We start from the raw sequence: 12696 nt of genomic DNA, 5'->3' as shown, positions 1-12696 counted from the left end.
ATATATATATATATATATATATATATATATATATATATATATATATATATATATATATAGAGAGAGAGAGAGAGAGAGAGAGAGAGAGAAAAGTACCTATGTATGGTAGTTTCATATGCAGGAAGACATTGAAGTGTGAAAATGTTAGTATTGTTACAATTTTATATGTGACATGTGTTTCACAAGTTATTTTATAGTACAAATTTATTATAACATTAAATTTTAATATATTTAATTTTAGACCTATAAGTAAAATTCAAAGTGATTGTTAATGAGGAAATGTTTTGGAACTGGAGTAATAGCTTAAGTCATTAAAATATTTGCTTCGAAAGCACTAGGTCAAAAATTTCACACCCACACCCCAGAATAAAACAAAACAAAACAAAACAACAAAAAACCCCCAAAAAAACCAAACCAAACCAAAACAAACAAAACAAAACAAAACAAAACAAAACAAAAAAGCAGACATTGTTGAGGAGTACCCAAAATCCTAAATTTCAGAAAGCAGATAGAGATAGATTCCTAGAACCTACCTGGCCAGTTTCAGAATAGTGACAGATAGCATCTCATTAAACAGGTAGATAAACCATTATATAAGAACATTCACAAACAAGCACACACACACACACACACACACACACACACACTTTTAAAATTATCAAAATGTACATTAATAAAGCCTTATAATAAGACAATAAGATAATTTTTCTGGCTACAGGAAAACATTTAAAATATAATTTAGTTGACATTAACACCAGTTACAAAGTATTATTTGTATCAGGACTAAAATACAATCGAATTATTTTGTATTTGCATAGAATTTATTTTTGTATAAAACATTTGCAATGGTTCTCATGACAAAAGGAATTCTTTCAAGGATTAGCACATCTTTGTTGAAAACCCAATTGTTTTAGTTTTGTAAAACATAATAAGAAATGAGGGTTTCATAGCACTGTAATCTTCAGGCCTTTCTTCACTGACTTTTTACAATGTTCAAATTCTGGGACTATGGAGTTGTGATCAACAGCCTGTTACAGTCAAGGTAATAGTGAAAGATGCCTATTGAAATGTGACACAGGTCATTCTACTGATTCTGGAACAATAGAGTCAAATATTTTCTTCCAGTGAGTGCAGAGAAAATTCAAAAACACAATTCACTCATAAAATTAAAAAAAAATCCATGATTAAAAGAAAAATTATAAATATCTATCAGCTTACATCATGGCAATGGCCTTAGTAGGATGAGATCATATTTATCTTTATTCTTTATTGCTGCCTTAGGAAACCTTTTTTAAATGCAGTAGGAAATATTTCATAATTTATACCTATACCTCAAAGGAACCCAAAATATCTGAAATAAGACCCCATGGATTCAGCCAAGCAGGCTCCCCAGATACTTAAATTTTATGTGTTTTAAGACAAAAGTTACTACTTAAGGGATAAAGGGATGGAACAATTCCTTTTCATAATTATCATATGCCTACAGAGTAGTGTTTCCTCTTGACAACAGAGATAATTACAATTATCTCTCTATCTATCATCTATCTATCTATCTATCTATCTATCTATCTATCTCTCTCTCTCTCTCTCTCTCTATCTATCATCTATCTATCTATTTATCTATCTATCTATCTATCTATCATCTATCTATCTATCTATCTATCTATCTATCTATCTATCTAAACTATTCACTCATGCTTCATTATATCATCATCATAAGATAGAGAATCATGAAGTCTTATCAAGGAGGGAAGATTGCAAACAAAAGAGAGAAGAAATTAGAGCATAGAAAAAGTTTACCTGAGAAAAATGAAGTATACTTTGAACTGAAGTGCCTGCTGGAATATGTGCAATATATACATCAAGATGACTCTGGGAAACAGCAAAACATAATTAGTGTCTTTTATAAGTGTATGAAGGTGTACAGTAGAATTGTAGAACTGTGTTACCTATATGATTTAAATCTTTCCTCTATCAATTAAAAGGAAAGTCTGGATTTTTACCACAAAAAGAAACTAAATATTTTTGTGGTTCATGTGATAGTATTTGGTGGAGATAATCTACTTGTAAAAAAGTGTTAACATTAAAGGACTATTGAAAAGACTTGGGGTAACTCTAACTAAACAAATGAAAGATCTGTATGATAATAACTTCAAGTCTCTCAAGAAAGGAATCAAAAAAGATCTCAGAAAATGGAGAGATCTCTCATGCTCATGGACTGGTAGAATAAATATATTAAAAATTGCCATCCTACCAAAGACAATCTACAGATTCAATGTAATCCCAATCAAAAGCACAACACAATTCATCCAATACATAGAGAGAGCAGTTGTCAAACTCATCTGGAAAGGCAAAACACACAGAATAGTAAAAAAAGAAAATCTTTACAATAAAAAAACCTGCTAGGGGAAATCACCATCCCTGAACTCAAGCTTTACTATAGAGAAAAAGTGATAAAAACTGCATGACACTGGTACTGAGGAAGACACGATCAATAGAATAGAATTAAAGACTCTGAAATGAAACCACACCCTTACAAACACTAGACGTTTGACAAAGATGCCAAAAATATACAATGGAAAAAAAGAGGTCATCTTCAATAAATGGTGCTGGTCTAACTGACTGTCTGTATATAGAAAAATCAAAATAGACCCATATTTGTCACCTTGTACAAAGCTCAAGTCCAAGTGGATCAAGGACCTCAACATAAAACCAGATACACTGAATCTAATAGCATTTGAAATATAAATGAAGTAAATACCTAATAAAAATTGGGAAAACAAAAGAAGGGAAATTGGGAAAGAACATTGAACTCATTGGCACAGGGGGAAATTTCCTTAACAGAACTCTAATGGCTCATGTTTTAAGATCAAGATTTGACAAATGGAACTTCATGAAACTTGAAAAATTCTGTAAGGAAAAGGACATAGTCAATAAGAAAAATTGGAAACCTTCAGATTGGGAAAATATCATCACTAACCCCATATTTGATATAGGGTGAATATCCACGGCATATAAAGAACTCAAGAAGCTAACCAAAAAAATACCAAGCATCCCAATCAAAACATGGGGTATAGAACTAAACCAAGTATTCACACCACAGGAATCTTGAATGGTTGAGAAGCACCTAAAGAAATGTTTAAAGTCCTTAATGATCAGAGAAATACAAATCAAAACGAACCTGAGATTCCACCTTACACCAATCAGAATGGTTAATGTCAAAACCTCAGGTGGCGACACAAGTTGGCAAGGATGTAGAGAAAAAGAAAGACTCCTCCACTGCTGGTGGGATTGCAGACTGGTACAACCACTCTTTAAATCATCTTGGAAGTTCCTCAGAAAATTGGAAATAGATCTACCTGAAGTCCCAGCAATATCACTTTTGGGAATATACCCAAAAGATGCCCTACCATGCCACAGGGACACATGCTTTATTATGATCATAGTATCCTTATTTGTGATAGCCAGGATCTGTAAACAACCCAGATGTCCCATGACAGAAGAACGGATACAGAAAATGTGGTTCATTTTCACAATGGAATACTACTCAGCTATTGAGAACAAGGTCCTCCTGTGTTTTCCAGGAAAATGGATGGAACTAAAGAATATTATCCTGAGTGATATAACCCAGACCCAAAGGTACAAGCATGCTATGTACTTACTAGTAAGTGGATATTAGCCAGAAACAAAGTACAAAATACCCAAGATACAGTCCATAGAACTCAAAAAGTTCAACAAGCTGAAGGACCCAAGTTAGGACTACTTAGTCACACTTGAGGGGGGAGGGAAGAGATAAATCACAAGTGGGGAGGGAGTGAGGGACCTGAGAGGGACAGTCGATGGGGGATTGGAGGAGAGAGGGGAACCTGATCTGGTATTGGTGAGGGAAAAGGATTGGAGCCCTTAGGGCCAGAAGAAAGTATGGAAACAGTCAGACTTAGGAGGTAGGAGGTTGGGAGGACCCTCCAGAAAGCACCAGAGACCTGGGAGGTAAGAGACTCTTAGGACTCAAACTGAGGGACCCTAGTTGAAATCTCCTACAACGAGGAGAAGGAACTTGTACAGCCTATCTCCAGCAGAAAGAAAGGGCATCAAGTGAGGAATATGGTTGTTACCCCAGAGTCAAAACTCTGTCCCATAATTGTTCCTGTCTGAAAGAAGTACAGTGAAGGAAATGGCAAAGAGCATGAGGAAAAGAAGGTCCATGGACAGGTCCAAAGTGGAAGAGGAGGTTCCAAGGCCTGACACTGTTACTGAGGCTATGGAAGGCTCACAAAAAGGGACACAGAATGACCACATTAAAGAAGACCCAACAAGCAGCTGAAAGAGTCAGATGCAGATATTTGCACACAACCAATGGACAGAAGCTGCCAACCACTGTGCTTGAATTAGGGAAAGGCTGAAAGAAGCTGAGGAGGCAGGCGTTCCTTTAGGAGGACCAGTAGTCTCAGTCTCAATTAATCTGGACCTTCCAGATCTCTTAAACACTGGACTACCAAATAGGCAGCATACACCAGCTGATATGAAGCCTTCAGCATATATATAGCATAGAACTGCCGGGTCTGGGTTCAATTGGAGTTGATGCACCTAACCCTCAAGAGACTGGAGGCCTCAGGGTCTTTAGAGGTCATTTGGGGTGGTGAGTACGGGTGGGGACATCTTCATGGAGAGAGGGGCTGGGGAGGAGGTATGGGATGTGTGCTGGGTTGGGAATATTATCTGGAGTATTTTATATATATATATATATATATTCATGATGTCCAGATATTCACCCACATATGATATAGATGGATTTTTATAGACATATTTATAACTTTGCAAATTATGCCATATTTTATCATATGAACTATTCATATTCTGTAGGTTAAGATATTCTATATAGTACAAGCAAATAGTTCTCATTTTTAATGTTTACATAGTAAGAAGATGATAACATCACCAACCATTATTAGAAAAATGTTTACCTGAAAACAAAAATCATACATACCTCATTTAAATTCTGGGGGTTGTATCCAAACATCACTGTAAGAAGATTATTACAAACTGTTGCAATTTTCTTCCGATGGCACAAGAACTCAAGGATATGATTATCATCTGAATTGCTATATATATCCTTTTTACCAAACACAGTCTGAAAGTGATATATACATATAAATAATAGCTCTGAGACTTTGTCCAGTGAGAAAGAAGGATAGAGCAAATTTGAGCAACAAAACAAAATTTTAACATACTGATAAAGTTACATGGTTTTGCACACTATTAGGTTTTATGCCTCCTAAGTCAGACACTCTAAAATAGTTCTTTTCTGCTCTACCAGAAGACTGGTGAATAATGAATTATCTTAGATGATGTATATTATCTTTGTTATTATGTAAATTTGAGAGTATTGTAGCTTTCACATATCAAAAATATTAAGTCTACACCTGTAATAATTGTCTTTTAATTTATGTGAGCTATAAATGCATCAAATAATGGAGAAGCTGATCTCTAAAAGATAGGTATGTGGCAAACATATTATTTAAAGTAATTATATATGAAAGATAATGAAAAGGAACATTCATGACATTGAAGGGTATTTTATAACATTCATTTATGTGTGACACAGTGCATACATGACACTTCAGGAGTCAGGTCTCTCCTTTCAATATGTGGGGCTCAGAAGATGAATTCAGATTACCAGGCACAGCTACAAGTTGACACACTGCCACTATGTTATCTTACCAGTCCAGTATATGACAAGAGAGTCTCTGAAAGTTAAACAAACAAAAACGAAAAGCAAACAAACAAAAACAGAAAACACACAAACAAAAAGTCTGACATCGCAAACCAGTTGTAAAGAATAAAAGCCCCAAATGACCATGAATATAGGGACTTGAGAAAACAGCACAGAATTAGCATGGATTCTAACATGATATTCATGAATATAGAGATGAATGAATAACATTCATCATGCAACATTTCTAACATTCTCACACACATGCTAGCATGCACACGTGCACATGCACACATGTAGCACACATACTTACACAGATACATTCAGGTGCACATAGCTGAAAGCAAACATTAAAGGAAGAGGATTTGAAATCTAGAGGGGACAACCACTTGAAATTTAGAACTGACATAAAGGTTGTTGTGGCGATTTATGTGTCACTAGTATGCTCTAGAAATAAAATAGAACAAGAGAGTTTGAAAGAAGATTTAGAAAGTAGTTTTCTCTGTTTTTAATATCTCTGATTTTAGGCTATAAATACTTGTCATACATGAGAAAGTAACACATGGTGATGTTATACAGATTGAGTAGGTTACACTTATGCATTTAATTGTATATATATATATATATATATATATATATATATATATATATATATATGTATCTAAATAATAAACTCAGAAAAGTATTATTTATAAATAATCAGGAGCAACTTCACAAATAAATAAAATGATGCTGATTCATTGTAAAGTGATTGCTCTTATGTAAATGCAAGTAAAACCCAAACTAAGTGTAATTTAATGTCAGAACTCTAGATGACTCCCTATTTGAAAGACAAAACGAAGGCAAGAATGCATAAGTGTTCTCAGTAGACAAAACCCAGAATCCAGCTTTATCTATTAAAGCTCATCTCCAAACTAAAATATTTATTCTTAATATATAATTCAGCACTCTCTATAAGATGCAATTAATGTAACTTTTAAAACAATGGGGAAAATGAAATGTGTTACAGTCCAGATGATGGAAAGCAAAAAGAATTATAAGGGGAAAAATCTCCCTCATTCTATTGACATTTCAATCTTAAACCTTTAAAAAATACACATGGAACATTTATTTGTATGATAAAATCTATTAATAAATGTTTCAGTAGACAGGAAAAGTAGGTTGGAAAATAAAAAAAAGTCCATGGTCAACTGGTGACTGACAGGACTCAGCAAACTGGGAAATGCAGGACTAACTATGGGGGAGCTGTGTGTGGCCACCGTGTGCTGAGCAGAGAGGCAGCATGGCCTGTCTCAGCATCTCTGCTCTTCAACTGGGTACCACTTCTATTTCTGTAAACTGTACCTAACTGTTATTTCTAAGGGGTTGTTAGAAGGTGTCACAAACCTTGATCACTACTGGGCTGATGTATGCAACTGAGCGAAGGACACCTCTCAGATACTTGGTCAGCACAACAGGGGCCAGGGCAAAGTTGGTTTTGATCTTCTGGGCCAGTTGTGGGTTTGTTGCAAATGCCCCATAGGCTGAAATAAAACAAGAGAGTAGATTACTTCCAGGTATTTTCCCTTGTTCAAAGTTCTATGCATTTTTAATCTCAACTAAGACTACAAGTGTTCTGTTTGACTTATATTTTAATAATATTTCTTCAAGCAGGTGATTCTCTGATTCACCTGGAAGGCCAGCACCTGGTTATGTTCTTTCAATTCCATTCAGTGTCGACCTCATTTTTCTAGTCACTGCAAAAGGTTTTGTTTGCTGAACTAGACGTTCAATAACTGTGTCGTTGCATTACCAAAATATAAAAATCTAAAAAAATCAAGTATTTCCATATTGTTAATTAATCTCTAACACTTGAAATCCATAGTGTTACATGACTATTACATCAATTTTTAAATATTTTTCTTTTGTAGTTTGCAGAGAAGACCTGAATACACCAATTTCTTGGGAGAGTTGAGCTTATTTTCAAAAAATGACTACCCCATTAAATTTCAACTTAATATTTTTTTTAACTATACAAATCTTCTACAGTAGATTTGTATAGATATGCCTGTTCTGTGGCTGGGAAGTGATATTCATGCCTTCTTAGGAGACCTTCCCTCTGTGTGTATGTGTGTGTGTGTGTGTGTGTGTGTGTGTGTGTGTGTGTGTGTGTGTGTAATATAATGCAAGTATCATAATCAAATTATAGTTTACCACTGCCAGGAAAACCCTTAGTAAATACCATTCCATTTTTAGTGTTTTCTCCCTGAAGATCTTTGATCTCAGGGGACATTAGTAACATGTGGAGACAGTTTTGCTTGTTACAACTCAAAGAAAATGAGGGCATCTATTCCTGTCTAGTCAATAGATAGTCTAGGTACCATTTAGCATCATGCAATGACTATTCTGCAAAAGAAAACAAAACAAAAAAAATAATAAGGGTCGGTGCTATTGATCCCACACCTTCCCTTGATGGACTGTGAGATTTATGAGATGTACATTTCTTTAGTGTACTAAACACATTGTCGTCAATAGCCAGGAAAGTAGTAAGGACAGTGTAGTTTCAGAGGAGAAGGAGACTAGTCCAGCACATACTACTTAAATACTTTTAATATTGCTCTGTGGATGCTCACTAGGTCCTATTCACTAAATGCTCTGAGTGCCCACATGAATTAAACAAACAAACAAACAAATAAGATAACTCAATGAGATATATAAATTGAATTTTAAAAATTGTGTATATATCAATTTTCCTTTAAGAAATCAGTTAAGGACTTAAAATCAATGCGTATTAAACTTTACTTTGGAGAGTATAGTGAATTCAACTATCTTTTATGGAGGAAATCATAATAATTAAAGAAAATGTGACTTTTTTGTTATTATAAAAATGTAGCCAGGTACAGTGCCCAGGGCTGTCATCTCAGCCTCTGAGAAGGGTAGACAGTAGTTGCATGGCTGAGGCTGGACTGCTACACAGCAAGACCCTGTATCAAACAATGGAAAACATGACTGTCTGATAACAAATTAAACCACTGTAACAACTGGATTTTGAATTTCTGTCTCATCTGAATATTTCTACATACTGACAAGATTTCATTCCAAAAAATAAAATATTTTTTAAAGGATATTTGTGTGGTTTGTGATAAAAATTACAACGTGCTCAGACTTCAGTCTCTCTGCACATACCAAGATAGACGCCCTGGGAATGGCCAATATAGTAAAGTTGAGGTTGTCTTGTCTTCTTCAAAATGAAATTAATGGTGGCTGGTAGGTCATATGCTATTTGTTCACCAAAACTACATAAGACAAAAACGGAGATGGTCAGTAAAGGGGGAAAATACCAAAAAAGGAAAACAGGAAGAACTTTTAGAAAACAGGGACATATTTCACAAAGATCTTCTGACATTTTGTGATAGAAATGAATCTTAATTATTTTGTTTTTTATTCCTTCCCTATTATATTTTCATAAAAATAAGAGAAACCACAACAAAAGAAAAATATACACATGATTGGAATTTGGGTCTACACTTATCAAACAGTATATACAGAACAGGAACAGCTTCTCTATTCAAATATACTTCAATGAAATATTTTCTAAAATAACAAGATGAAGTAGCAAAGCTACTAGTAGTTATAAGTAAAGAGATATACAGAAAAGATATATACATTTTAACTTTTATCTTAAACTAAATTAATAATATTAAATTTTAGGCAAGATTTTAACCTATCATCCTGTCAAAATATTATTCAAGGATCTGGAGATAATCTCAGTGCTTCAAGACATTTACTGATTTAAATAACAGCTCACAACCAACTAAACTCCAGCACCAGCAGGATAGAAACAAATCCTGTGACCTCCACACTCATATATATGAACACACATGCACACATAGTACACAGAAAGGCAAGAACACATACAACAGACCCACAGATTTTTCACACACAGACATACACAGACATACATGCACACACACAAAAACAGCTCTACACACACACTATACACATGCAGACATATACAGGTAAACACTAAAATAAAGACTCAAAATATTATTCATTACTTATGACACTTTACTGGTGTTCTTTTGGTCAAGCTGAGTAAATATGTGACAACTTAAAAAAGTTAAAGATATTTTTAAGGAAAATGTACCAGGATAGAAGATCTTTTGTCTTACCTAAAAGCCCAGAATTCTTCAGAATCTGGGTCTAGGTGCACATGTTTCCTGGCATTGTTAGTGCCCCTGCTGTTCCCCAGCCACACATCAAAGCCAGCATCTGCCAGAAGGAAGGCTGGGGAGTTACTGGGAGGGTCAAGAACCCAATAATCAGCAGATACAGTCAATCCATGCTGCAAATACACGACTGGCTTCGTGGCTGAAAAGAAAACAAAAAGTATTTGTTATGTATTACTGGTTTTTAAGAATGCAAAATAATGTAGCACATTATATTTCAATGTATTGCCCTTCAATTTTCTCATATTTCTACACTTCCTCATCCTCTTTAACACCTATCTCCTCCTGGCAAATATTTGATTGATAATGTAAAATTGAGTCATCATAATTCTGTCTGATTTGGGTATTTTTTAAAATTATTTCTCACTAGTGATTTTTGTTTGTTTGTTTTCGTTTTGTGGAATCATCTCAACATTTAGTCTTGGTTGGTCTGGAACTTGTTATGTAGACCAGAGTTTCCTTGAGCTAGCACCAATCCACCTGCTTCTGCCTCCTCAGTTCTGTGATTAAAGGCAAGGCAACAAGACTTGGTTTTTGGTTCTTTGGTTTTGGTTTTTTTGTTTGTTTGTTTCTGTTGTTGTTTTTGGTTTTGTTGATCTGTTTTGTTGTTTTTGTTTGCTCCTTTTGTTTTGTCAACTTGTTTATCATAATGCTTTTGTAATCTACATAGAGGTGCTAACAGCTGATTATCCTCGTTGGATAGCCATAGATATCACTCGTCTTCCTCAGAGTAAAATTAACACTGGACTCACAGAGTTACTTTTTTCTTCCTCTTTATTAACTATGAATTTCCCTACTAAATGCTTTCAATTTATAAAATTTATAAGCAAAAAATAATGTGCAAAATATTTAATAAACAACTCCAATAACAAACCCTTGAACATTTAGACACTGAGTCAGAATGAACCAGATGTACCTGTTGTCAAGAATGATATATTGAATTCTCAGATCTGTAACTCAAGCATTGCAGTATTACAAGAATTATAGTCAGTGCTGGAAGTTCTTGGCCACTCCAGCAGGGATTCTGACTTTTATTTGGTAAGGAAATCTAAATTCACATGACAGATGGTACCTTTTCTTCTAATAACAGCAACTCCCACAGCAGGAGTCACACAGGACAGGCACCTAGCTTTGCATGTGGAAGCCAGGGAGGTCTGGGGGCTCCTCACCATGCATAAATAATGGAAGGGTTTACCCAGCACACATTTCATTCCAAGCACGTTTTTTGTCACTCACTGTTATATGAATCCTTTCTCTCATTCTTCCCCCGTGGAATCCGGAAGGTTAAGAGGAGGTAACCATCCTCAGTCATAACTTCGTGTTCTTCACTTTCATAGCCCCAGTGGGAAACTATCTCAGTCTAAATGCAGAAGAGAAAACATACTGACTTTTATTAGTTTAGTCACCTGAACACTTTTATGATTCTCTAGTAAATTTTTATTATAGATCATACTAGTGTGTTTTATGTAAAAAGAAATTTCAAATTATCATAAATGTAACCATTTGGAAAGGATTCGTGAAAGGACTAGGGACAAATCTTTGAAAGTATGTTGATTAATGGAAATAGCTTACAACATTCATACTGGCTTCAGGATTCTTTGGCTTGGCTTCCAAAAAACAAAATATGTTTCGAATTGCATGAACAAAACATGTTGTTCTCAGTAGCCACCACATTTAAACCTGTTGGGAAATACTTATTAGCATTAGCATAATACACTACATGTTGCTAGGTAAGCTCAGGTTATCATAGGTACATTGTCCATCTGACATCTTCTAAGACTCAGAAATACCTCTGCACTTTACAAAAGACAATTTATATGAAATGCAAAGTAATTGTTCATACTGTTCAGAAAACCAACCCTTTGGGATCATAACTTAATTAAGAACATTATTTTGTTTCTTCAACAAAACTGCTACACATGTTTGTCTAAAACTATTTAAAACTCAATCCCAACAAAACAAATCTGGGAAGAAAGATAGAACAATGATAACAGGGTGGGGGATGTACAGTCTCATGGAAACAGAGCATGTTACTCCAAGGGACCTTATATAGTCACTACTGCCAACATGGTCTTCTTTAGATGTAGAGTAACACAAGATGCAGTCGACAAATGTTTTCAGAACTTTTCATAGACATATTTTAAAGAAAGCACAAATATTGGTAAAGAAATATTTTTAACACAAATAATTAACTCTCCCATTGATATAGAGCCTAGCCATAGTAGATCCCACTCGAGACAACAACTTGTCTGTGTTCTGTTCTATTGTTGTTGTTGTTGGTTTTTTTTTTCATAAATGTCTACTGTCAAGGCACAATGGAGAAATAAAGACAAATGCGCCATAGCAAAGTAACTTTCTGTATAGTCAAAAGTGATGGTAATTTTCAGTGGAAATTAGGCTGTATCTAAAATAGAATAAAATGTCCATAGGAATATGCTATGAACTGAAATTCTAAAAAGGTTTGAAATATCACAATTTCATACTCACCAATGTAAAGTCTCTAGGCTCTCTGGAGTGTAAATGAAGTTTTAATTCTCTTTGTCCTTTCCTCTCTCTATAAATGTCTGCATGAATGTGTTTTTTGGATAACCTCCTCTACAATGAACAGTGGCTGTAGCTTCAGTGAACTCTGACATTTGCCAAGAAAACAAATGTTTGAAAAACACAAGATGGACAACTTCCAAAATTTCTTCCTAGATTATCATTTCTGTGATCTGTCATGTGCTATAATGCTTCTTTCCAAGCCTCTTCTCCCTGAGTGTGTATAATATCATG

General features: G+C 34.7%; 1 protein-coding gene across 1 annotated transcript in view; it reads right to left on the bottom strand.

Annotated features, from left to right (window-relative positions):
- The window catches only part of LOC110314777 (tear acid lipase-like protein), a 12652-nt gene extending 1057 nt beyond the window's left edge, over positions 1-11595 (bottom strand). The window contains exons 1-7 of the mRNA XM_021189000.1: positions 11494-11595; positions 11158-11281; positions 9865-10063; positions 8879-8988; positions 7100-7236; positions 4988-5131; positions 1801-1872 (exon numbers count right to left, since the gene is read on the bottom strand). Coding sequence (XP_021044659.1) covers positions 1801-1872; positions 4988-5131; positions 7100-7236; positions 8879-8988; positions 9865-10063; positions 11158-11281; positions 11494-11595 — 888 coding nt within the window. The remainder of the gene's footprint in view (positions 1-1800; positions 1873-4987; positions 5132-7099; positions 7237-8878; positions 8989-9864; positions 10064-11157; positions 11282-11493) is intronic.
- Positions 11596-12696: the final 1101 nt, after the last annotated feature.

The sequence above is a fragment of the Mus pahari genome, unplaced genomic scaffold (genome assembly GCF_900095145.1).
Source record: "Mus pahari unplaced genomic scaffold, PAHARI_EIJ_v1.1 scaffold_10158_1, whole genome shotgun sequence".
NCBI lineage: Eukaryota > Metazoa > Chordata > Mammalia > Rodentia > Muridae > Mus > Mus pahari.
Note: the sequence above shows the minus strand (reverse complement) of the source record. Positions and strands in the feature narration are given on the sequence as shown.